The 25,261-nt window shown below is 39.9% G+C and overlaps 2 protein-coding genes across 5 annotated transcripts in view; one reads left to right on the plus strand and one right to left on the minus strand.

Moving 5' to 3' along the window:
• On the plus strand, positions 1-23,506 carry SLA (Src like adaptor). The gene is made up of 8 exons (XM_026057061.1): positions 1-238; positions 5,139-5,232; positions 11,476-11,575; positions 15,200-15,286; positions 16,839-16,942; positions 18,357-18,488; positions 20,381-20,513; positions 21,542-23,506. Exons 2-8 carry the CDS (start codon positions 5,172-5,174, stop codon positions 21,759-21,761), a joined length of 837 nt encoding a protein of 278 aa, XP_025912846.1. The 5' UTR covers positions 1-238; positions 5,139-5,171; the 3' UTR covers positions 21,762-23,506.
• Positions 1-25,261, minus strand: part of TG (thyroglobulin) — a 166,037-nt gene that overhangs the window by 38,577 nt on the left and 102,199 nt on the right. The window contains exon 42 of one of the 4 annotated variants that reach the window (XM_026057060.1): positions 12,326-14,880. The exons of the other annotated variants lie outside the window; for them this stretch is intronic. Within the exon in view, the coding sequence (XP_025912845.1) occupies positions 14,824-14,880 (57 nt within the window). The 3' untranslated portion in view covers positions 12,326-14,823. Of the gene's footprint in view, positions 1-12,325; positions 14,881-25,261 lie in introns of those variants that run through there. 4 annotated transcript variants of the gene reach the window in all.

Consider the following 25,261-nt stretch of genomic DNA (forward strand, 5'->3'; position numbering starts at 1 on the left):
ACAGGAACCTCATCTGTTGCAAACGCTTTGAGCCTTCCTTATTTCTCAGAGAGGAAGTGTGTGGCCTGTTTGGCAAATGCTGTTCTACATGACAGCGTGAACTTCACAACACACTCAGTCGACCGGCTGCTCCTCGACCTGATCAGCCAAACCTTGCTGGCAGCATGCGAGCTGCATTATGACTACTGCTTTTTTGGAGAAATACTGCAACCTGGAATACCATGCCTAGCATTTAAAGGTAATCATTACTCTGATAYGTTTTAGATTATCTGCATACTGGATCAAATATTCCAATTCTTGTTTATATAAATGAGAGTTTTATTCCATGAATAACTACCAAATTCAGGCTGTGTATTTAAAGTAGGTAGATAGAAAGGCAGAAATAGAAAAGCCTGCCTAGACTCTTCTTGTAAGGGCTGGTGCCAAACATGAAAGGGAGAAGAAGTCAAGTATTTCTATTGAAAGCTCACATTCAGAGAGATGCAGAGGAGCTGGTGCTGAAGCAAACCTGCAGTTCACAATAACCCAAGATATGAGAAATGCCGCAGACAGCATGGTGGGCTTTTTACTCAAAGTGTTAGAAGTTTGCATAATGTGGTATTTCTGTGCTGTTTTGTAGTACTTAGGTTTTGCATGCCTCTGTGAATTAGCCTGATTACAGGATTGCATTGTTCTTTCTGCATGCAAAGATACCAGTGCCTGAAAGCTGAGAGGATGTACATTTTGATTAATGAGGAATTCAAGGTAAATTCATGGGGAAAAAAAATACAATTTGTGAAAACTAAGCTGCCTTTTTTCCCCAAATAAATAGGAGGCTGCTGAAGCTTTTAATTTCCAAGCTAAAAGGTACAGCTGCATTACCTGTGAACCTTACTGAGAATTAAATTCTAAGACCTTGAAAGTACAGACATTAATATCAGGCAACAAAAAMAAAAWAATGTATGATGTACGATGCATGATAGATTTCCTAATTTCACTATCTAGTACTCCTTGCAGAACGGGTTTAATCAGGTTCTTATTTTGCTTTTTATTTTTACTTTTATTTTATATTTACTAATTCTCAATCATTTTGAATATAACTTTGAAAAAGTTCTTACAAAGCAATGGAATTTCCTATGTATCATGCTATTTAAATGCTCCAGAAGTGCGTTTTCTGAAAGAACAAATACTGTCAGAGGAAACTATTGCTACATGTTCTGTATGTAGGAACGGAAGGTGTAAAATTGTACCACAGGGTTTCGGGACCCACAATTTAGGTCAGCGAGATTCCAGTCTTGAGAGGTGACAGGTTCACATTTGCCAAAAGCTCTATCACTGACAAACAGCACATAAAGCAGGACCAGGGCTGTAGACATTTTCTCACCTTTCTTTTGGAAGCAAAAATCACAAACAGCAAAGATCACTAAAACCCACTGGTTCTGCATTTGCAAACAGTTACGGCTCAACGACCTGCTTTCAAACAGCATATGCACAAATGGAAAGGGGAGGGGAAAAAGGCTTAGAGTTGGGAGGACTGAAAATGCAATCATAATGGTTAAATTCAAATTTTTACGCCAGCCTGAGGAGGTGGGCTGCGAGTGGGAAAGGCCACCCTCACACCTGCAGGTAGGGCTGTGCTTGGTTGCAACCCTTCAACACAGTGATTCCTCTGACCTGAAATGGCAGCTGCACTCCTCCGTGCAGGATTTTGGGTCCCTAGACAAGGTAAGCTTAGAGTCTATCGTCTCTCCTTAGTTCTTCACAAATAATCCTCAGTGAACCATTTTGTTTGGTTCTGGCACAGCTATACACTTGTACAACAGAGGGATGCAACCTCTACTCCTGTCCCAAACTCCAATAGCCCTGTCACCAAGTTTAAGCGAGATGCAATGCCTGGAATAGATTGTCCATTTCTAAAAGGATATCATAAAACTGTTGTTGTTTTGCTATACACTTAAATGATAAAAAAAATCTGCTCAGCCACAAGATGCTCTACAGTTTCCTGTAAGCCTATTTTTGCAGAATATCTCAAAATTCAAGAAAATCACCATAGAGTTTGTCATATAAAGATGCAATGAATTTGTATTGTGCTGCCAATACTCTACACAAGCACGAACTACTTAAACTGTAAATTATACTGTGTACTTAAGAGGCATGCGCATCATAGTTTAATATTGTTAGAAACACAATACTAATTCATATACTCCTACCCTAAAGCAGTGATATATCATTGCCAAGGAGGAATTTGAAAGAGTCTTCTGTCTCCTCCCAAACAAAACTTCCTCTTTCTGCCATTTCCATCCCATTTTCAATGTCTGGGAGAAGAGCTGTACCTCACAGCATTCACTCCACTATCTTTGACTGGACCATAGGCACCACTACTCTGCCCAAATGCGTAGTGACAAATGTCCTTGGTGAGGAAACTAGGTCTGACGTCTGTCATTTTCCTTTTAATCACTTTGGATACGTGAATTAACAGCAGCAGTCAAAGCTTTCCATTCCCTTATTTTTTAATCGAAAACTTCTGCCCTGAGTCTAGATAACTTCTTGAGATCTTTGCCACCTTCAAGATTTTACGCCATCAACTATAATACACGACATTAAACTTAGCATGGAAAATGTTATGAGACACAAAACTGTCACGCTAGTGACATCAAAGCCCAAAATGGCATTGCTCTTCACTATTCCTGTAAGTCATTTATAACATTTTTGTTTTCCATAAGTCAGATTCTTCCGCCTTTAAAATAATAGCACTGAGCCGCAGTGCTCTCTCCTTTTGACTTCAGAGGTCCTACTAGGAGAAAAAGATCACATAAAGCAACAATTTCTATGGCAGAAATTTGCCAGACTAATTTTGCATGTGCTCTGCAAAAATACACATTCAAGTAGGTATGTGCCTATTTTCCAGCACTTAACCCTTCTGAACTATACAGCAAGCGGTTTATTTCYGAAGTGTGTATAAGCGAACGTTCAAAAACACTTCACATTTTTAAAGCAACATTGAGGGTTTAGACACCTGAATGCCATCTAGACAAATGAAGGTACCTTGCTCAAATGTGCCATCCTTTTAAAAGTTTGCAAGTGCAATGCAGAATTTTCAGAAGTCTTTCCATCATGTATAAACCCTATGTCTCACTTTCCAAAGTGACTCAGGGGCATTCAAAAATTGCATCCACTGCACCTCAAGAGTAGGAGAAAAGCCCTTAATAACGTTCTGCCACAATTCTGATCACTAGTAGGATGACTCGATCTCCCAGCCATAGAATAGCCAGATCCAGCGTAAAGGAGCACGTAGAGGTACACCTGTTTGCTTGAGTTTTGGGGTCTGTTGTTGTTGTTGTTGGGTTTCTTTTTTTGGTGGCTGACCCTTCAAGCTCTGTGGAGATCTCTATTGCCATGCCTAAGAAATTTTGCTGGCTAATTTGAATATTAGACAGGAACATCTACAACAACAGTAGCCAAAGTATTGGCTACAGTATTCCTATACCTATTCTTCTTATTCTTGGTGGGATACGACTGGGAAAAATATTGCAGAAGTGAAAATTAGAAATTTAGGTGTATTTAAATGGAGAATGATTTGGTATTTTCTATCAAGAGAGACCCTTTCATTTACAAGTGAATACCTAAATAGTTTATTTAAATTTAAGGTTATTTTTTATTCTGCTTCTAAACTTCTTATATTAGACAAAGACAGAATTTTTGTGAAAGCTGAGTTCTGTCACTTGTCAGAAGGATGCTGGTACAGCTGTATCCTACAGATGTGTCACAAGCTAGTTCCTGAATATAAATAGTAAAAAAACGATAATGTGCCAGTGGGCCAGTGGAATAGAGACTTTCAGAGACGAGCCTTTATGAACTAGGGAGCATGAAAATTAGATGAGATGGAGTCAAACTGAAGTTTGCATTACCATTTGTAAGAAAATGCAACAAAATCAGTGCTAAGAGATGATTTCTCTTTCTCTTGGACTGTATTTTATTCTGTAGATCTCACTAAGCTCACTGTGAGATGTAGAGTTTATAGTATTTCGCATGAGTTCAATTCCGACAATCTTATTCCAAAGAACAACTCTGTAACAGAGTCTCACTGATTTCAGCAGAACTGCTCAAGTTAGCACGCAGATTAACATTGTCAGGCTGTCCTACTGTAAGTAAAAGGAGCATCTGAAAGGCAGTAATCATCTCTGAAATACCTAAGCTAAAAAAGACCGAGAGATACAGATTGCATCTGAGTTCACAGAGTTTTGTAAATACTCATATGATACTGCTGGAGTATCTGTTATCATTTTCCCAGGGCAACTACCAGAAAAATATTTTAAAAAAATTATCAGCTATTAGCTAACGGTGTCACGTGATTTTGCTTTAATGTACAATTTTGAACAGGTAGAGCTTATTCACTTCTGCCTCTGAAAATATACCACAGCCTGAGCCACCTTTTACGTCAGAAGGGTTTTGCTCCCTGCTGCCTGTCAGCGAGGATTAGGAAGAGCGCAGTAAAGCCACCAGAAGGAACTTTCCCTGCCAGTAATTAGTTCCATGATTGCCTAATGTAGCATTTCTTGCACATCCTCTAAAACTTAGAGAAAGATGAGATCCTGGAGAAACTGGACCACTGGCTTGATGCAGTAAGAGTGCTGYGAGATCAAACACTTTTTGAGGCAAGGTGTTACCTTCTTTTTTTTATATCGCCCACGTTCTCTGAGTTCCCAACTACATCAGAAGAAAACCACCTAAGAACATTCTTGGTATTCAGCAATAAAACAACATAATATGCACAGAGCTGAAAAACAGATTTGTCAACCAAACTAATTTCTTTGTAACCTCAGAACTCCAAATGTTGAGAAGAACTTTTTGTGTATAAAATGACTGTACCGGCACAGCTTTGGTGTGACTTCCTATTGTGCTGGGGCACTGGTAATGGAAACTTTTACTACATTACGTTCTTCTGAGCAACTTCCCTAGCTGTGGTTTTCTGCTATTCCCCTGATAAAAGCACCAAAGTGGTGAGAGTTTAGCAAATATGTAAAACTCACATGAATTTGAAACAAGAGCTTTCAAAAGCAAAACTACATAAAATTGAAGACACTAAAACTGGGTCATTTTTTATGTTGGCACAGCAGGTGTTATTCTAAAGTTTAATTTCAATGTCTTCTTTGATTTAGTTCTGAAGAGCTTTGACGGAATTAGAGAGAGCAATGGGAAATACTATGAAAACGCCGAGAGCCTCAGCAGAAACAAGTGTGTCAAGCCAAACGGGTAAGCACGCATTTAATTTCTTCCAAGAGAAAAACATGTTCAAAATATATGGTACATTAATGCATGAATCTTCCTTCATCCACCTGATGTAAAAAAGCGAGCATGTGACTTTGCTGTGGGAGAAGGAGGGCATCCTGTAGACAATGTTTATTTTTAGGCATGTTCTAGCTCTTTTTCTAAGAAGTAATTTCATTAAAAAACAAACATTAAGAGTATTACTTACTAGTATCCCTTGAAAGACCTTTCCTTCCAATTCAAAAAGCACTGACCTATTTTGGAAACAGAAATACTGTATTTTGATGTATTTCCACGTAATATTTTATACAAACTTGTTCGTGTATTTTGATTTTGCTCAGTTTTAAGGTTAATGACCTTAACGACATTTTGATTACGCTGATCCTGAGGTCCACTGTTAGACGCTTGCATTTATACTAGTATGCAGCCAAATTTCCATGTTACTAGAGTTATCAATAAAGGTTATACAAGACAACGCACTTCACAAACTCAAGCTAACAAAAGAGGATCTAACACATCTGTCCTATGTACCCACACATGAGAAAATCAGCTTGCAAGACCCCCATAGCCTGGTAGAGATCATGGGTCTGAGTGGGAAAGGAAAAAAATTCATTGACCTGCTACTCCGAAGTGAGTAGGTGGAGAGTAAGCACAGCCGTAGCCGTTATGTTGCAATATGAACGTCCATTGGTAGAAGGGAGGCACTAAAWGGCTCCCCAAAAGGTAGAACAGAAATCTGGGGGGGCTGGGGAGAAGGGGAAAGGTGCTAATCAAAATCTTGGATTTTTCCATAAAAGATAGTCCAGTTATGCTGCTCTCTATTAAGAGGATAGGAAAACAGTTTCATTTTATTAGTGCTGGAAGGAAATCCAGACCGGCTTCTAGCATCGCTAAGGACAGCTCTGTAGCCCTAGGTCCTAATAAAGCACAGACTGAACGCTGTTAATGGCTGCTTGGAGGCATAACACGAACCGCCCRTTTATTTATTTGCAAGAAGCGTGCCTATGTTGATTTTCCCAGAAACACTGTCACAAATATCACAGTCATCAAAACAGAAGTACGCTTCCGCTCAAAGCGGGACCTTACGATGAGCTGGGGTGTGAGAGAAAGCTGCCAGGGCTGCGTGCTGAACTGTGTAGAGTTCACACACATGCTAAAAGGTAGGATTTAGTAGGCTTAAAATCAACAGCATCCCTTGCAATGACATAAATAGAACATATGTCTAAAAGATACCTCGGCAAAGGTTGATAGCACAGACATCTCAATGGGAGATTACCTACGTGGGATTTCCGGGTTCGATCCGCTTGCCCGCTCCTACGTGTCTAGCACATCTAATGAGATGCTCTGTCGCATCCTGCTTGACCTCCAGCTGCCACTCCAGAAGGCTCCCATAGGTGGACCAGCAGCTCTGCCTGGGCCACAGGGATGTCCCAGACACTCTTGTACAGCTAAAATCGTACCGGATACCTATGTTCAAGCACCTGAAGGCAGATCTAAATGCCTACATAGCTCTTTTGTGTTTAACTCTTAGTCCATCAGCATCTTTCATATGGTTTAACCGTTGCTTAATTAAATTCAAAATCCAAGCATCAATATTGTCATCCAAATCCAGTGAAAACAGGTATTTGAAAAGGAACACAGTACTAAAAGCATGTATTGGGGTTAATCCAATGAGTTTGTAACTATTTGCCTTCCTGAGCAGATCAAACTCCAAGTCACATTGCCAAACGCCAAGTTTTCCCCCAGCTCAGGAACAGCCACCTTTACTGTAAATCAGCTGGAGGACCCAATCCACAGACTTATGGCATTCCAGATGATTATTGGGAAGAGCGGGTTTTATTCTGGCTCATTTCAGTGAGACAGAGAAGCAGTGATAGAATAAAGTGAAAGGCTGCAACAGAAGGGCAAGGAAAGAAGATACAAAAGGAAAGAGGAAAGCAGACAATTGCATTCTGCACGCTCAATCTGCAGTAGGAACGCATTTAATTGCCAGATCCTGATAAGCCTTTCGTGCTGCCCAAAAGCTGCATTGAATACACAGCCTCGTGCTTTCTCTTAGCTCTAGTGCACCACGCTTGGTCCTGGTAAAAGGAACAGTGCACAAGCGTCATTTCCCCGGGAGGTATGACGGCACTCCAACTGAGCGCACACTGCATGGGCATCCCTGACCTAATTTAGGTACAGATAACAGGGTAGCTACAGAAGCAAGGGGTTATCAGGAGTCGTAAGCCCTCCCACTCCTCTTTCCTCCCTTGGGACCCCGAGTCAGGGTTAATCCTTACTGTGCTGCACACAGCTGCACCTGCGTAACTCTCAGTCCCCGAACTGGCTGCTTTAGATCTAATTTGAGTACATCAACGCTACGCTGCAGCCACACCTTATGGCTGCGGCACAGACACCCTCCCAGACACGTGCAAGCGCCCTCCTTTTCCGCTTCGGGATATGCTATGCAAGAAATCAAAAGCACTTTTGCTAGAAAATAGAGCCGGGATGGTGCAGGGAGCTGAGCTTTGGGCAGGCTGCTCATTCCCACCCAGACAGGGTCCACGGCGGTGCACAGCTTGATCCTTGAGAGCAATGCGCAGCCCGGGCTGGATTTGGATGCTCTGCCCATGGTCTCTCCCCACCTCTAGCAGTGCTTCACAGTCCATGTCTGGCCTCTGAATGAGTCATTTGAAGCATGCAATATTCAATCTCACACCTTGCAAGGCATCCAGGGATGTGGGTACCTGAAACTAGCCTGTATTTCATGTTCAGCTTTTACTCCTAAAAAAAAAAAAAAAAAACTGATTCAGTGGAAATAACTGTACTTAGATTTTTCCACACTAACTTTTGAGCTGTTCCATTTTAGAGGTAACCTACACACTCAAACTGCGGAGGAGAGGTTACATTAAGAGTATTTCAGTCTCTCTCTCTCTCTTTTCTTTTCTTCTTTTTTAACTACTTAAAAGTGTAAGGTGCTCATCAGATCAAATCTATCAGATCACTGTGAGATTTGGATGTGGAGAAAAAGGGTAATTCGTTTAGTCCCTGTTTTGAAGCTTCAGTATCTGAAAGGAGATAGTCTGGGTTTTGCAAGATGTTGTAGAGTGTGGCAGGGTTTTTTACATGACCAAAAAACCCAGTGAGGTTTCATTTAAATGCCAATTAAAACGAGGTCTTGTTATTTGTGAAGTGGGAGGGTTGAAAGGTTTTGGGTAGTACAAAAGCCCTTTACTTTCTCTCTAAGTACACACATTTTCAGAGGTAACGTCTGCATGGATGTGGCAGCCAGCATTACGATTAATTCTCTCCTTTTGAGAACTATAAATTAACGTACAAAATTGAAACAAAAACAAAAATAAAGGTGAAAGTGTAAGCAAAGTAACTACGGATCCTCCTAAGCAGAGAAGAAGTCACACACTCTCCAGTGCATAACGAAATGCAAACCACCGTGTAAAGCAAGGAAGGAGGGCAGAAAAGCGTTTGTTTTCCACTCTCTCAGTATGGAAACAAAACATTTTTTATATAACAGYATAAGTTTAAAAAAGAAAAAAAGCATTGCTAAAGCCATTTTCACTAAGTTAAATCTATGTAAAGAAATGGCGTTCCACATAGAACTGCTCTCTAACAATTTGCAATGAGAATTTAGGGAATAGCACTCTATCTTTACTCTGCAGGTCTTTCACAATGTACTTTCTGGCATTTATTTCTTGTAGTCCCAGGAAAAGGTTTTGCTTTGTTGAAAATCATTCAACACCAAYGCTTAGGTCTCATAAGCCTTTGGTACTAGGCAGTTTCACAGACAGAGATGCTTCTTAATTTTTAGTGCATAACAGGAAAGCAATCAAAGGCAYATTCAACACAATTTCTTCAATCTGGTTGAACTAATTATATAATAGGTTACAGTAGACTAATCATGGCAGTTGACTGAATAATAYATAGGTACTGGACAAGTCCTGCTTAATTGAGTGATACGAAACAATTGAGAAAACCCTGATAATACTAATACTAACCCACACCCACAAACTAATCCACATCAGCTCCAGACTCTACACATCTGTGCATCCATAAGGATGGTTGCTGGCTGTATCGTAGGGCTAGTTCTATGAGCAYGGGCTAGCAAACTAAACATGCGTACAGGCATTTTGAATATAATCATGTAAAGTCACCCACTGCATTATTTCCAGTCTCTATATCATAACAACAAACCACTACCCAAAATTAACATGGGAAATTAGCTTTTTAGTTCTTTCAAACCACGATTGTGAAATATTTTCCTTATTGTTTACATTATCATTATGACTGCTGTAAGGATAACTACATGTGTTATCCTTCTCTTGACAATATTTCTTTTCTGCATGCTTGCATGTTTCCTTCAGCCTTCCATCGTTATCAATATATCAGTGTGTGTTATTTGCAAGGCCATACGACACCGAGGCTGAAAACACAGGCCCAGTCTCAGCCTTCCTTCTGGATTGTGTTTCTATATTTCACTAAAAAAATTTAAAAAAAGACAATCTGAAGAGGAATCTATATTAAACAAACAAACCTAATAAGATACAGATATGTGTCTATCTCCCTGGGTAATTTCTTTCTCTACTCCCCCAAAGTCATTTCTATTTTTGCATATGTTGAGCTGCACCGAGTGGACAAATGAGCTGACAACCACTGCAAACACACCGGTACTTGGTATGATTAGCAAACAGCAAGCTGCTGCTGCCGGAGGTACAGGGAAAGCACTGTCCCCCCTTGTGCCGGTAGATGGTGGTACCCCATGTAGAGGATTGGGATCCACTTCCAGCAAGAAATTTAGGCAGTTTTATATAATCCCTTTTGCTGGAAGTTCTGCCAAAGAGCTCAAAACACCCAGTGTTGTGTGTTGTGAACCTCCTACCTCTCAGCATTTTCTGCAGACTCCCAGCAAATGAGAAACTCTTGAACTCTTCATAATGCCCCGTCTTGTCCAATGTGGTGCACTTTGAACAGGATGGGGACTATAAAGTGTTCAGGTACCCTCCACCCCTCAAGAAGTCACCCTAGTGACTTAGCATGTGTCCTGTGCAGAGCTGCAAGTTCCAAACATAAGAATCTAGACTCAGGTCCCCACTGAGGGCTGCAGACAGCTCCACACCACATGGAGCTTCGACTTACCGCAAGTTACACTTTTCTATATCAGGGCATACCCAAAACCTTGAGAGGGCTGCAATTAAAGAGAGAACCAGCAGAGATATTCAGCAGCATGAACTCTGTGCATTAATCTGACATGCCCATGATCAGGATTCAGGGCCTCACCTCAAAGCAGACAGAACAAATTTTGGACATATACCCACACCTCAGAGGAGTGCATTGGCTTATTGGTTGTTCTTCAGACATACACATTTCCTCCAGGAATTATGATCTTTGAGTAAAGATATTGAAATATGAACCCCACTCATAAGCATGACTTCCCCAGGCCCCACCAGTGATATTTAACTGAGGAATTCTTGATCAGCAAGAATATTTGGCAGCTGATTTCTCACTAAAGCTTTAATTTCCATTTGATTCTCAACTGATCTAAAAGGCCCCACCTCTCCAAATTGCAGTTGTGTACAAATTCATTTTACCTTTCTTCTGGAAATGAAGATAAGATGCATCATGTGCCATCTCTAGGATAGTTTCCATATAAGCATGGGATAGTTTCCATATAAGCATGGAGAGCAAATCCCACTGGCTGTTCATTAAGCTAATTTACAAAGCTGATGGGAAATGGACAATAACAAGCAATAATGACTTCTCATTGCCCTTAATCTAAACTAATATCTTTGAAAAATATCAGTGATGTTAAATGACGGAATGATTCAACACACATCTTCCTTTTCTTAAATGTAATGCATCAGCACTGCTCAAAATTGTAGCTGAAGACATTAAGACAGTGGTATTAATCAGACAGGGTTACATCCTAGTACTATGGATACTTACTCATTTTGCTAGTTTCAGAATGAGTATGTTCTTTAAATATGGTAATTACTAGAAAAGAAATGTAAAATTATTTACTTCTAATTAAATCAAAAGCCTTTTTTTTTCATTTATTTCTAATATCTTCACCCTCTTCTTACAAAGCTATAGGCTCTTGAGGTTTACAAACTGACACTTCAGAGTGGCGTTTTTTCACATATAATCTATATAAAATATAACTAATAAAACAAAAAAAAAATCTACTTTAGAACTTTATCATTTTTAAGTGTCTTTTTCTTTCTTCTTTAACAGGTCAGGAGAGTGATTTCCTTGCTGTCCTCTATGATTATCCCTCAGCAGACATAAGCCAACCTATATTTCATGTAGGAGAAAAACTACGTGTGCTATCAGAGTAAGTTGATCAAATTTTTAGATTAGGTTTTGTTATAACTGATGCAAGACTATCTTCTATGCATATGGCACCAGGTGGATGCTGTGAATTTCATTTCTCTTGAACAAAGTGCTTCTTTTCATTCTCCAAACTCCCCATGGGAGATGAAGGCACACAACAGTTCCTATGCTTGAGCCATGAGATGGTCCAGGTATAAAAGTCAATGAAAGGCTCCTAAAAGCCTTGCTATACCCTGTGGATGAAGCCTATAAGAGCATGTATGAGAATGCTTATGTTTTGAAGAGGTTTTCGAGTATTTAAGCAAAATGAACCGATTTTGTAGTCTGCAGGGAAAGATATTTAGCCATGGTGTAAATATCTCTAGAGTTTAAGGATCTGAGATTACAGATTCTTCTTTGATCTTTGGATTCCCCTGACATGGTTTTAGAAGGTGGATTCAGATTCTACTCAAAATTAGGATTCAAACCATAATTCTGCTTTGAAAAATGATTTTTGAGAAAGTTTCCCCCAATTTGAGTGGAAAACATGGAGCAAGAGCAAAAATAGTCCGAGTCAAGTAGAAAAGGAAAATGATTCTGGGTTTCACTGCATCAGCTGCGTGTGTGTGCATGGGCATATCTCTTTCTCTCTCATCCTTTCTCCTGAACAACTCCTTTGTTATCAGTTCTTTAAGACATCTCCCTAATTAAAAAGAAAAAAAAAAATGGAAATGCTTCTTCCCTTTTTTATTATTAAAAGTTTCTGCATTTTGTGGGTGGGATTGGGGAGGGGAAGGAGTGGGAATGAACATTTTCTCAAAGATTTCCCAACCAGTTTCACTCAAAACTTTCATGAGCTCCAGAAGGAAGTAGTCTTAAGAGTATTAGTTCAGACTGACCATAAGCATAACGCAAATACTGCCACACACAAGAACAAGCACTCTCCTTGAAAAAACTGAAGACAGCAGCCCTGGTATTCTTCTATGCACGACTTGTAGCAGTGCACAGCCAACCCCATGGGCACTGTTTGCACAGCTTAAACAGAAATGAGAGATTACACTTTTGCCATTTTGGTAGACCAGATGGACTCAAGGAGAGGCCAGACACATAGCAGAGAAAAACACTGAGGGTTTCTAAATTCACAGGAAACTTATCTAACCAGGGAAGTCTCAGAGCTTCAAATGGTTGGAGGACAGGAGTACTCAAGAGAAGCATTGCAGATGCTTGATGAATTCTCAGGCTCTTCTCAAGGCCATTATGACCCAGTATGACCATTGCCAGCAACAAGGTGATGGGCTATATAGACCATGGGTCTGACCCAGAATGGCTGTACTTACATTCTGCTGAGTGTCCTCACTGCCTCCCTAAACCTACAGATCACAAGACTGACACTACCACTAGTTGAACTTTTTGCTGATGGAGAGCTTCCCTAAATCAGGGGAATTCTTCACTGGTAATATCCAGATATTTAAACCATGCTACAGCTTGTGTAATGCGTAAGACATTGTACAATAATTGCCTTAGCATGGAAACTCCAGCTCAAAGCCCATCTCCTAACCTTCACCAGCTAAGGGCCCTCATAAAACCATATAAGTATATACACCTGGGACATATCAGTGGGAACATATCAGTAGGAATTAAATGCATGTTATATGCATACTATATAGTATGATCTACTGCACGTACAACTTATTCTGAAAGAACTAGGTTTTTGCAACAGCAGTTTTTATCATGTTTGTCTGTTGTGCAGTATCAAGCGCTTCTCCTGACAGTAAAGGAGGGCCAAAGTAAGCCTTAATGGAGCTTTCCTCTTCCTGCTTTGAATCAGCTTATGCAAAGAAAAGACACTCCAATGCCTTATGCAAATAGGCATGGTTTGTCCTAAATGCATTAAAGTTAATAGGAACTTTTTACATAGTACTCCTACTGCATGCAAGCTGTAGGTATAATATTTCTCGAGTCACTGAAGGAAACAAAATGTAGTGGAAGAAAAGAACAGCACAGCAGGTATGATTAGAACACAAGTGACTGGGAAGTACMATGGAGAGCCCAGTATTAGCAGGCAGCATGCCCTCTTCTTATAATTGTAGATTTTTAGCCTTCTACCAAAGCAATTATTTGTGGTGAATTGAGGTTTTCAGGGAATACTGTTCACACCATACACTCTCTTACAAGCTTAAGGTATTAGTGACAACCATATCCATAAATCATGCCAGCAACATAATATGTGGAGCCTATACAGAATATACAACTATTCCCAGATATTTTTTGACTGCTGCAGGTTGGCAAAATTAGGGAAGCACTCTTGCTCCAGTTTCTCAGTCTCCACACTTGTCAGGCACTGTTCATGACCAGAGGAACAACTGGATCTAATTGGAATTATCAGGGGGTTACACTAGATCACCTCCCAGCCTATGTGTTTCTGTGGCTCCTAGCCCCAGATGGATGTGCTGGTTTGGATTTTTTACTCAGCACAGGAATTTTTCAGGGTTAGAAATATTAGTTTCGATGGAAGGGGAAAGCTAAGTCTTTCAGTTATTTTATTCTTAGAAYTCCTGGTTCTGTCTGAGACAGTTGTGGAAAAAAAAACAACTTAAACTTCTTATAGATTATTTCATGTCAGCTGGAAACCCACAGACAAAACTTGTGGGGCCCTGAAGTTTCCAGCTCTGAACTGCTGAGAGCATTTTTCCCTCAGCATACACATTCTGGATCATGGCCCCAGCTGGTATAACTCTGATAGTATAACTTGACCGTTTCCAACTTAGCTCTTTTGACATACTCTGAGAATCTGGTCTGCAGTCTGGGGATTATCTGGGAGCATTTATATGAATGCTCTTTCTGTGGAGATTCAAACACAAGACACTCTTATTTGGATTCAAACTCAAAGGAAGAGGTGGAGAAAACCCATCGATCATCATAGCTCAGCACTGCCATAACCCCTTCCATTAATCATTTGATATTTTGCAGCGTCCCTGTGAAAATTCTTATTCCCATGATCTGCAAGACACTCAGAAGCTAAATCCAATGCTCAATATCACAATTAGAACCTAAGACTTATCAAGGAAAAAAAAAACATGTATCTAGTCACCTAGTTTCAGCTACGAGGCCTTTTCTTTTTTACCGGAGTCTGTTCAGCAACTCATTGAAGACAAGGGAAAGAGCACACGGTGAATCAGTTCCATCAGACTGAAAATATATTTCCAGGCAGACAGCGTTCATTTTCTGAGCATCTCTACCCTGACGTTACAGGAGTCACTGCAGCGCGGTCTAGACGCTGCACACTGAGACACAAGCTAGCTCTCTTGGATACCAGTAGTAGTCTGGCTGTGGGAAGACAGAGCACAGCATGGTTTAACCACTGGAGTATTTACCCTTCCTCTTTTAACTACAGAAAGATATTTTACTACTTACGCCATTTAAACGGAACAAATATAGCTTATTTCTGTGTCCAAATTTAATCCTAATGTAAGTTTAGAAAAGCAACTTTGCTAAGCGAAACAAACTTGGGTTCATCTCCGAATACACAGATTCGAGAACACACCCAGAAGGTTACAGGCTAACCTGTATGTCTTAACTCATTTCTAAAACGAGGGCAAGCTCCAAAACCACATATTGCAATATCCATTTTCTTGCTTTCACACAGCGAAGGAGGCTGGTGGAGAGTCCATTCCCTCACAACAGGTCGAGAAAATTATATTCCAGGAAAATACGTAGCAAAGGTTTACCACGGGTAAGTGCATGCTTTCCTATAGCCTTTCAACCCAATGTACATATATTTCCCTGGTTATTTGTTGTCATAATCAAAACAACACTAACAGTAACCAGACAGACAGAAATTATAATTGGTAATAGCTGTAAGTATCCACATCTCAGTTCCCTTGAAATATGACAACATGAAATCCACATCTACGTTTAAAAGATACACACACATATATATTTGAAAGGGAAAAATCCTAGTTTTAATTGCCTAGATATGTCAAAAAAAAGCTCTAATGTCATGTAAAATATTTAAAATACTTTTATTCCTTGGGTTGATCTCTAACTTTAAAACACTGATAAAGAGGACCTATTTACGAAGAGTTTTTAGCATTTACAAAGAATAAAATTAAACCTAGACTTTTATGAAGAAAAGACCAAATAGAACAAAACTAAATCATTTAAGAATGTAAACTCTCACACTAGAAGAGCTAAGAAAGGTTCAGAGGTTTGTTGTTGCCCTGTTGTTACCAGTCAGGAAAAACATTAAAGCACACACTTAAAACCTTTCTGGAAAAGCTTTTAATACCTGTTTAATTGTAAGCATAGGAACTGTGAACTTCTGTGGGATTTATGCAAGTGCTTAAATTTTAATATGCTTCTATATCCACCTGCAACAGAGGTGGGACACGGATATGGTAACAAAAAGTTACCGTCAAATTTTCCTAAGACTCAGCCCTGACTATTTTGCTGATGGCAAACTGGATCAAATACACAAGAACATCTTTATTTTAAAGTGCCAGTAACTCCAACACCAGCACAGCAAGCTCAGTTACATCAATACTCACTAGTTGGGCCAAAATACAGCAATTTACCAAGTTATGAAGAAAATCAATAGGGCTAATTCTGCCTTGTCCCATAACTAATTAACTTAGAAGACTACACTGCATCCTAGAATAAGCAGAATAACTGTATTTTAAATCTGGGTTAATAAAAGTGGTTAACATGACAAAAAGCTCACGTTTCATCTCAGAGACTATATTTTGCAGTAGCAGACTTTCAGTGTGCCCGGTCCATAACAACAGACCAAATGCAGAGATGCTTTAGCCAACTCTGAGACGGCTCCCAAACCGACTCAATGCCATGCCCTCAGATCATCAGCTTCTGGGACTCAAGCCAGGACCTTGAGGCCGTATCACATCAATCCAGACAGAGCAGCTCCCTGGGAGCTAGGTAACAGATCTCTAAGGCCATAGACATGCCATATGTCATATGGACATGTCCCCAACATCTCAAATCAAGGCAGCTTGAAAAGTTTTGTCTCCCCTAATAAGTCCAAACCTTACTCACTCTTCTCCTCTTAGCCTCAAAAAAGTTAATGAAAATCCATACATGAAAAAGGAGAGCATGATTTTCTCCACAAACTGAGGAAACACGCCTGGAAATAGTTGAGAGAATAACTACAGAAAGCCACAGTGTTATTTTTGCAGTCACTTTCCTGGCTAGTGCTGCACTTTCAAGACCACATGCTGCTCTCCGTTTCAATGGTGTCCAAATTTCAGAATTTGTTTTTTCCTGCTTCACAGCTGGCTGTTTGAAGGGCTGGGGAGAGAAAAAGCAGAGGAACTTCTACAGCTTCCCAACACCAAGGTCGGCTCCTTCATGATCAGAGAGAGTGAAACTAGGAAAGGTGAGAAAAATATGATTTTCTTCCTTCTTGATCTCAGGCATTAACACTTTTGCAACTCATAATTCTCCCCCTGTCCCACTTCATATGCATCAGTTCAGAAACATATAATGTATGTAGTGAGATGTCAAAATCGCCCAGTATGGCATGCTGGTCTTCATCAGTAACCTACACAACGAGCGGTGCTGGAAACGAGGTTAGTGATGGCCATGGAAAGTTCCACAGGCATCAGCACAAACCAGACCCAGTTGTTTAAACATTGTTATTTACTTTGGTCACATGCAAAGCTTATTCGGCAGTGGGGCTTTTCAAATGGAGGAAGAGTTGCAGTTTTGCCTCCATCCACAAAAGATTGGCTAAAGAGATATAAAATACACACAAAGCAGTGGGGGTGGCTGATAAGTGCATTTCCCATGTAAGCAGGTGGTTCTTTTATTTATTTTTCAAAAAATGATGTGTTTACAGTTTTATTTTGACTATTTTTCCCACCATTTTTCTAAACTGGATTGGGCTAGCAAATCAGTTTSCCCACCCCACAGACACACATACTCGCATTTACTTTTTGCCAATATATCAAAACCTTTCAGCCTAAGCCAAAACAATTCTGATTTAATTATGTTGCTACATGGGAATTGTACCGTTCACATTTCACACTTTCAGTCTCTTCAGTGGGCCAGGCTGTGTGGCCAGAGTACATCTCCCAGTGTGCACTATGATACCTTCTCTTTTCCTGCAGCACCATAATGCATCCTAATTTCATGGTATTGCAGTTAGAAGGGAACCCTAAATCATCTATTCCAATACAACACGAGCTAATAAGCTTCAAGTAATACCTCTATTAAATTCAAAGAAATTTAGACTCAATGCTCAATCCTTACCAACGAGGCATAACTGTTTTAGAAAAGCAAGCAAACAGGAAAATCCAAGGTGTCAATTCCTGCCAGAACTGCATTACCAGCTATCAACTACTGCATTATCGGGAGCTGATTAAATGAGACCCCAGCAGATGAGTCTGGTCCCCCTCTTCAGAGAAAAGCAAACAACTTCTGTAAAGGCCTAGGTCCCTTACAACCTTTCAAAAAAAATCCCACCTTAATCCCACCAAGAATAAAGGAATAGACACCAAAAACTAAAAAAAAAAAAAAAAAAAAAAAMYWAAAAAAMCMMYWAMCCCCCCCMAAAMYTWACMAAAAAAAAAAAAAAAACCCCACACTTCCAAGGCCCTGACCCTGGACCCTTGGTTCCCTCCATTATACTTGAGGTGTATAATTTAGGATGGCTACTCAGTTTGTTCAGATATTTCTGAGACCTTTTGGAACATGGCACCACACCTTAAAGATACGTTGGTTTTGATCACTGTTACCTATCTAGAATTAGGGCCTAACTTTGATGCAGCTTAGTTCTCTTGTTTCTGCAGGATTATATTCGTTGTCAGTGCGGCACAGGCAAGTGAAACATTACAGGATCTTCCGCCTTCCAAATAACTGGTACTACATCTCTCCACGGCAAACCTTTCAGTGCCTTGAAGACCTTGTGAATCACTACTCAGGTAAAAGCAATTGCAACTGCAGAATACATATATTTTCCATAAGCAACTGTAAAACTATATATCAAACGTCCAGAACACAAATTATTGACTACGTCTGAGACTTGCAACTACTACCATAGAACAAGTAATGGAAATAACTTGTTTTATTTCTTTGACTTCATTTTTGATCCTGATCACAAATATTCTACCCCAACAGTACAACTGAAACCAACCTGAGAACTCAGCTAAATGAAGACAGATAGGCTATGCCGATATTGCATATCATATTGCATGTCCTAATGGCCACATCAGTAGACCTATTCCCTAGTACTATTTTGACCCAAACCAACTAGCACTTTCTTAGACAATGTTCAAGTAGATTTTGGACGTTAGCACAGGCCAGGGACATCCAGCCCCCCTCTCAGAGCATAGCTAACTTTAAAGATTAGGTGTACAAATAAAGTTATGCTGTATGAATGCAAGTTGTGCTTCTGGGCCTCAGGGCCAGAGTTCAACTCCTGGCTCACGTTGTTTACCAGTATAGACATATCTGCCATTTATTTACCCTAAAGGCAGACAGATAGGAGCGTGACACGCAAAACCAAGCTCTGCAGCCACGATGGGTCGCCCATGGGGACCGCTATGTCACACAACTATATTTGCAGCAGACAATTCTCAGACATTTTGTTAGTTTATTCCTTACTACTTTCAATTAATAAGGCTGGATTTTATCAGTAGACTTTAGCTCAAGGGACTCAAAGCTGTTAGCTCAAAGTTAGATTCAGGTGTCATTTATACTGACAGCAGTCCAGTGGGTGACACCTATTTTAATGACAATGTTTCAGATTTATGGAAATGTAATCTGTGTAAGATGACTTGGCAAACGACAGAAATAAGTGGCTGCAATTACAGATCGTGAAAAAGAGAAAATTTTAAAATGAAAGAGGAAGGAGGACTGCAGTAAGTTTATTGCATAAAAGTTACAAGACAACAGTCGGTTCTGTGTTTTAATTAGTAACGGGTACTCTGTAATTTAAAAAGTGTAAAGCCACCATATTTGCATATTTCATTGGTAAATGAAATAGCCTGTTAGCCAAAGAGCACTCTGAGAAACTGGGGGGGGGAATCACTTTCAAAACATGTACATTATGTGAGGAGATAAAAAGAAAATTAAGTCCAGTGATGAAAACAGAGGAGTGAGAATTTGGATAGGATTTTTTTTTCTATTCTCTAAATAAAAAGAAATGAATAATAAAGCTTTACAATTCTGAAAAAAAAACTTAAAAATTAACATTTTCACTTGAATGCTGTAAATATGTGTAAGAGCAGTTGTAGTAAGATTTAGCTCTCCTCCTGCCTCCACCATGAGATGATGCAGAATTTCACTCTGAAATAAACCTAAAATGTCAGGTATAAAACACCAGCCTTCCACAACGACGTTCTCTATTTGTGCAGCAGAATATATGCAGTGTAAGGTGGCAGCAAAATAGGTGCACATACTGTCCACTCTGAGTGGTTGCATCCTGCATCTATTTTGTACTCTCTTTGCATAGCTGAGAGGATGGAAAGCAAAAGCAGAATTCACTAAGGACTCAGGAAGCTTGGGTTTAAGTCCCTGCTCTGTCACAAACTTCCTCCTAGACTTGAGGCAAGTCACTTAATCTCTCTCTCTGCGTCTCAGTTCCTCACTTGCACTGTGGAAAATACAACGCACGTTAAGTCAAAGAACAAAGGAATGAGGAAAGGAAAAAGTTGATCCTGTGTCCTAGTTTCCAAGCTGAGGACACCCTTTTTATTGACTACATCTGTGTTTATTAACTGCATCTGTGCTTATTAGAGCATAACCTGGGAAGAAAAACAATGGATAACAAYGGGTAAGGATTAACTTTCTGTGTGGTTATTTCCCTGTTCAGAAGTTGCTGATGGTCTCTGCTGCGTCCTTACAACACCGTGCCTCACCCAGTGCACTACCAACAACGGTGTTATGAGCCAAGTTCCTCCTGTGGTGATGCGGAACAAAAACTTCAACTGGAGAAGCATACACAGGTACCACACGCGATGCACACCGTCAAAAACAACTTTTTTTTTTCCCCAGCCTCCTATATACTTGCACTTACAACACAGGAGAAACAGCCATTTGCTTCTCCAAGCAGTTTTGACTGCCTTAAGACCAGTTTTAAAGCTAAGTCTAAACTTCAAAGCTGCTGATACCATTTTAGCCCATGGGAATTAGGGTGTCCAGCTCTCCAGTGAAGTGAAAATCTCAGTGGTCTTACTTTGAAAGAAGTAAGAAGTATAGTTATATCATTTCTCCTATCCAGCTAAGATTGTGGGCACATAGCAGTTCAACTGGGACTCATGGGTCCATAGAAACCTCTCCATCAAGGGGCAGGACTACGAGGCAGGCCATAATGCCTACAGTCAGATCCACCACTAATGGTATACTAGTGTGCAATTGCTTGCAGATGAGCCCCGATGCTCAGGGATGGCTCCAGCTTGTTCAAATGATGGCCATCCACCTCCAAAGCAGCACAGGTGTAATGAATACACTGGCCCAGCATAAATCTTTCCTGTTTCTCTCCTTTCATATAGCCCAGTTCAAGGTTTGTGAGATATCATGACTGCAGCTAGAGAAAGTARGTCAGGTTTCAGAAACTGGGTGAAACAACTACCATCAGAAATACAAGCACCTCTTATTTCTGAAGTGTAAGCTTGCCTCCATTAACTGCTTACTATTCTTCCACAAAGCATATTCGTTTTCTTACAAATGTAAGAAAATTTTGCATAGTGTTGAAGCTATTTTTCCCACAGATTGAGAAGAAAGAGAGAAAAAAATATATAGATGTTATTTCCTTTTTCAGATGCACAAGAATATTTAGATAGTACTGTTGTACTAGTTGTTCTGGAAAAAGATCACTAAGAGACAGAAGTATTTGGTGATTTATGAGCCAGGAATTWTTTTTTTTTTTCTTATATAACAAAATTAACCTTGTTCCATTTAATAATTGTTAATGTTACAATAATAGGCTCAGGTTAAGCAACTGAAACATTAAGTGAGCTTTGTTCTTTTAAAGGCTGGAGATGACTGAGGATACCGAAAGCACACTGGCAGCAATAGATGACTCTTGTCTCAGCTATGGCCTAAGGGAAAGTATCGCTTCCTACCTCTCCTTAGCAGGGGATGACAACTCTTCTTTTGCAAGCACCAGAAAGAAGAAAACCCAGTCTCTTATATACACAGGAAGCAAACGTAAGAGTACCCTTCACTTGCCACCTACATACTATGAAGACTGAACCTAAGATGATCCGAAAAAAAAAGAACTGAAGGGTTAGGAAAAAACCCAGAGCATCCTGTGGTCCTGCAGTCCTTTGACAACTGAGACACACAAGCACACCAGCTGAAGACCAAATGCTGGCTATGCTTCTGCATTTCCTCTTCTGAATGTTGACCAGAGACCTTTTTTATGGTCAGCTCAGCCACAGCACAGGCTGGGAACAGGCCTGGTGCACCTGAAATTACCTGCTCGCAAGCAAGATGAACGGAGAAAGACTCTTAGAAAAGAGCAAATGAAGCAGGGACTCTTCAGTAAGGATGATGTCCRCCACTGTACACAGGCGATTGTATCGGGAAGGACTAGCTAGAACTTAAGGTCTTAAATTAAGTCTTACTCTGCTTTATCCACAGGGCTGAAAAACACCTTCGCAGCACTTCCCCACACTGAGAAGTGGAGTTTCTTTATTCTCAGTATAGAATCATTTTCTGAGGCAATATCACTGAAAATGAAAGTCCTCAATAAACCCAAGAAAATATCTAATATCTGGCATCCAAGCAAGATCTCATGATATCAAGTCTATACTGCCATTTTCACCTTCTTGGGGAGGGGGGGGAGTAATAATACAATCACTGTTTTTTCAAGTGACTTGTAATTGTGCTGCTGGTAGTGGCCAGCTGTGTCAAAGAGGTCCAAAACCTACTAACAGGCTTAACTCGCTGAGAAGAGCGCTTCCTATTTAGCTCTGAGACAGAGAGTATGGGCATATCCAAAAGCAGAACTCAGCTGTTCATAGTCTAGCAGTTATTCAGAGAACAAAAGGGTGTGGGTTTTTTTTAAGGGAAATGTAAAAAGTGGTAATATCATGCCTTACTGCCAAAGTAGGCTTGCAAAGGTGCAATCTTTTAGGTGTGGGAGACCAGATTTTAATCTCACCTCCTGAAGACACCCAATATTTATGTATAATATTTATATTAATATCAGCTTTTTTAATAACTAAACTATAGAGCAAATTAGCAACAGTGGATATTAGAGAGTTTTCTGCATTTCTTGTCTGAAGCAAATTATGTCAAATAGCAACAAGACATTTCATTAAATTGCTTTAATGATTTGTAAATTGATTGCCTTAAATTTCACAGACCAGAGCATTTTTTGGTATGCCTGTATCATTTACCAATCTATAGAGAAGCAGATAGCATGGCCCTTTGAACCTGATTTGCGATTGCCTTCCAAATCAAGTAGTCACTCACATCCAGGAGTGCAAAATGCTGCAGACTATGTACCTCAATGGAGATCTTTTTGATCAAATATTCTGTTGCACAGATTAGAGTAACAAAGCGTAGAGACATAGGGAATTGGGTTTATATATATATATATATATATATACGTATACACACACATATATATATACACATATATGTATTTCCTGTAAATACCTTTTAGCACAAATCTGTGTGCTCTTTAGATCTTATAATAGATCATTTACACTAGCAATAGAAATTCAGAGATGAAACCGGTTCACAGCCTGCTTAAACATAGTCTGGAACTTTAAAGTGTGAATGTAATTTGGCTCACAAACATTGAACACAACGAAGCAAAATGAACTCAGGAACTCTAGGTGTTTGTATAATCTAATTATTGCTACTAATTGTTAATATGTTATTATGGTGACTGCATTTTAACCAACAAAATATATATGCAGAGCATTACAGATTTCTAAATCACAACTTGTATTTATTCATTAAAATGATATTCAATAGTTACTTAGCTTTATCTGAATTTTGTTTTGTCTTTAGAAAAAGAAARACCTAGCATATAGAAAACCTATTATAAACAGCTGGTCTTGCAATGATACTAGTAGAACATATCTTTGTCAGGATATGACAGCAGAATCCAGAGCCAAAGCAACCGGACAACACTTAGAATACTTTAGTTTCCACTCTGTAGAAAGGGGATATGACACATTCTGATGAAGACAGATCAGATTTTTMACTAGATTTTTTTGGCTAGAAATGAAATAGAATTATAAGATTAGGACCTTCTGTAATCCTCTGTAGCAGTTGTGTCTACGTACAGCCTAGATCCATGTCTAGATACATGTCCAGCAGTAATGTCCAGTAGCTCTCTGAAGCTGTATGTTACAATTTCTCTGCAACTATGTGACTGGAAGTTTCAGTCTTACCACCAAAATGCAGAGTGCTCATTATTTTACAAGTGCTGGTCTAGCAACACAATAAAGCATCTGTTATTTGTACTAATCACATACTTTAGGACACGTGCTCATGTAACAATCAAAACACATTTTTTTCTTTTTATATATAACCTATATTTTGATTGCATGATGAACATTTACACAACCACATTGCAAAGGAGAGACATTTGGTCAAGAGGCTGGCACAGAGCAAGCTGTGGACTACTAGAACAGTTCACTTGGGCTAGCTCCTTCTCTAGGCTATGGTTTGAGGTATCCTTGAAAAACGTGGTAGGAGGGAAGAACCTTAGCTAGAGGAAATATTTGGGCATCTAAGTCACCTGTGCACTACGGAATAATTAAAAACAGGAACGAAAGGGACCCTGCAGAGTTTTCTTCTTTACCCCCTTGCTCTAGGGAGAATTAATGTCACCTAAAGCACTCCTGATATACCTTTAGCTTCTTCCAAAAACTGCCAGTGATGATRATAGGGTTGCGGGCAGATGACTGAGCTGCTGACTAGGTCCTGGCCTGAGATTAAGATAATAAGACACAAGAAAGTACAGCGCATGACATGAGAAACTGCTGGATGTAACATAACAATGTGTGAAGGTGAAAAAAGTTATGGATAGTCTTGGATGGCTGGATTCCACAGATGGTTAAGGGGAAGTTAGGTGAGAAACAGCCAAACTTCACAAATAGTTGAAAGAGTATATTGGGGACCTTTTGGGAAGTACAATCTTGCAAGGCCAACAGCACCTAGGTAATTCTATGCAAGTCTGATATTACCTAGGAAATAATAACAGAAATACCAAAGTTGGGTAGGGATGTAGCAAAACTGGGACCAATGGAGAAAATGTAACTAGAAGTGGTTTGTTTGTTTGGGAGGGAATGAGGCTGGTAAAGGAGAAGAAAGGGTAGGGAAAAAGGAGGGAGAAAGGGAATAGAGAGTTTAGCTAATCATACGATGAGGAAGATTTGGGGTCCCTGTCAGGCAGCCCTACAGCTGACTGCTGAAGTTTTAGTGGGACAGTAAGTCTGCTGTTTCCAGCGTACGTGCATCTGATCTGCTTCAGTGGTCAGGAGGGACCTGGCGTGTCTTTCCCAGCATTGGTGGGGGAAGCCTGGGAGMTCTCTTCCCAACACYRACGGGGAAGACCTAGTAGCTAAYGCACCATCCCYCCTCAACCTCCTGCAACAGAGGCARCCCATTCCACTAATCACTCCCTTTGCCACTAGAAAGCCTTTTCTCCCAATATCTAACCAAAATCATCTCTCAATTCCAAAACCAAACACAGAGTTCAAAGAAGRCTAACAACTATTAACTGGGC

The sequence above is a fragment of the Apteryx rowi genome, unplaced genomic scaffold (genome assembly GCF_003343035.1).
Source record: "Apteryx rowi isolate R43461 unplaced genomic scaffold, aptRow1 scaffold_136, whole genome shotgun sequence".
In the NCBI taxonomy this organism is placed as follows: Eukaryota; Metazoa; Chordata; class Aves; order Apterygiformes; family Apterygidae; genus Apteryx; species Apteryx rowi.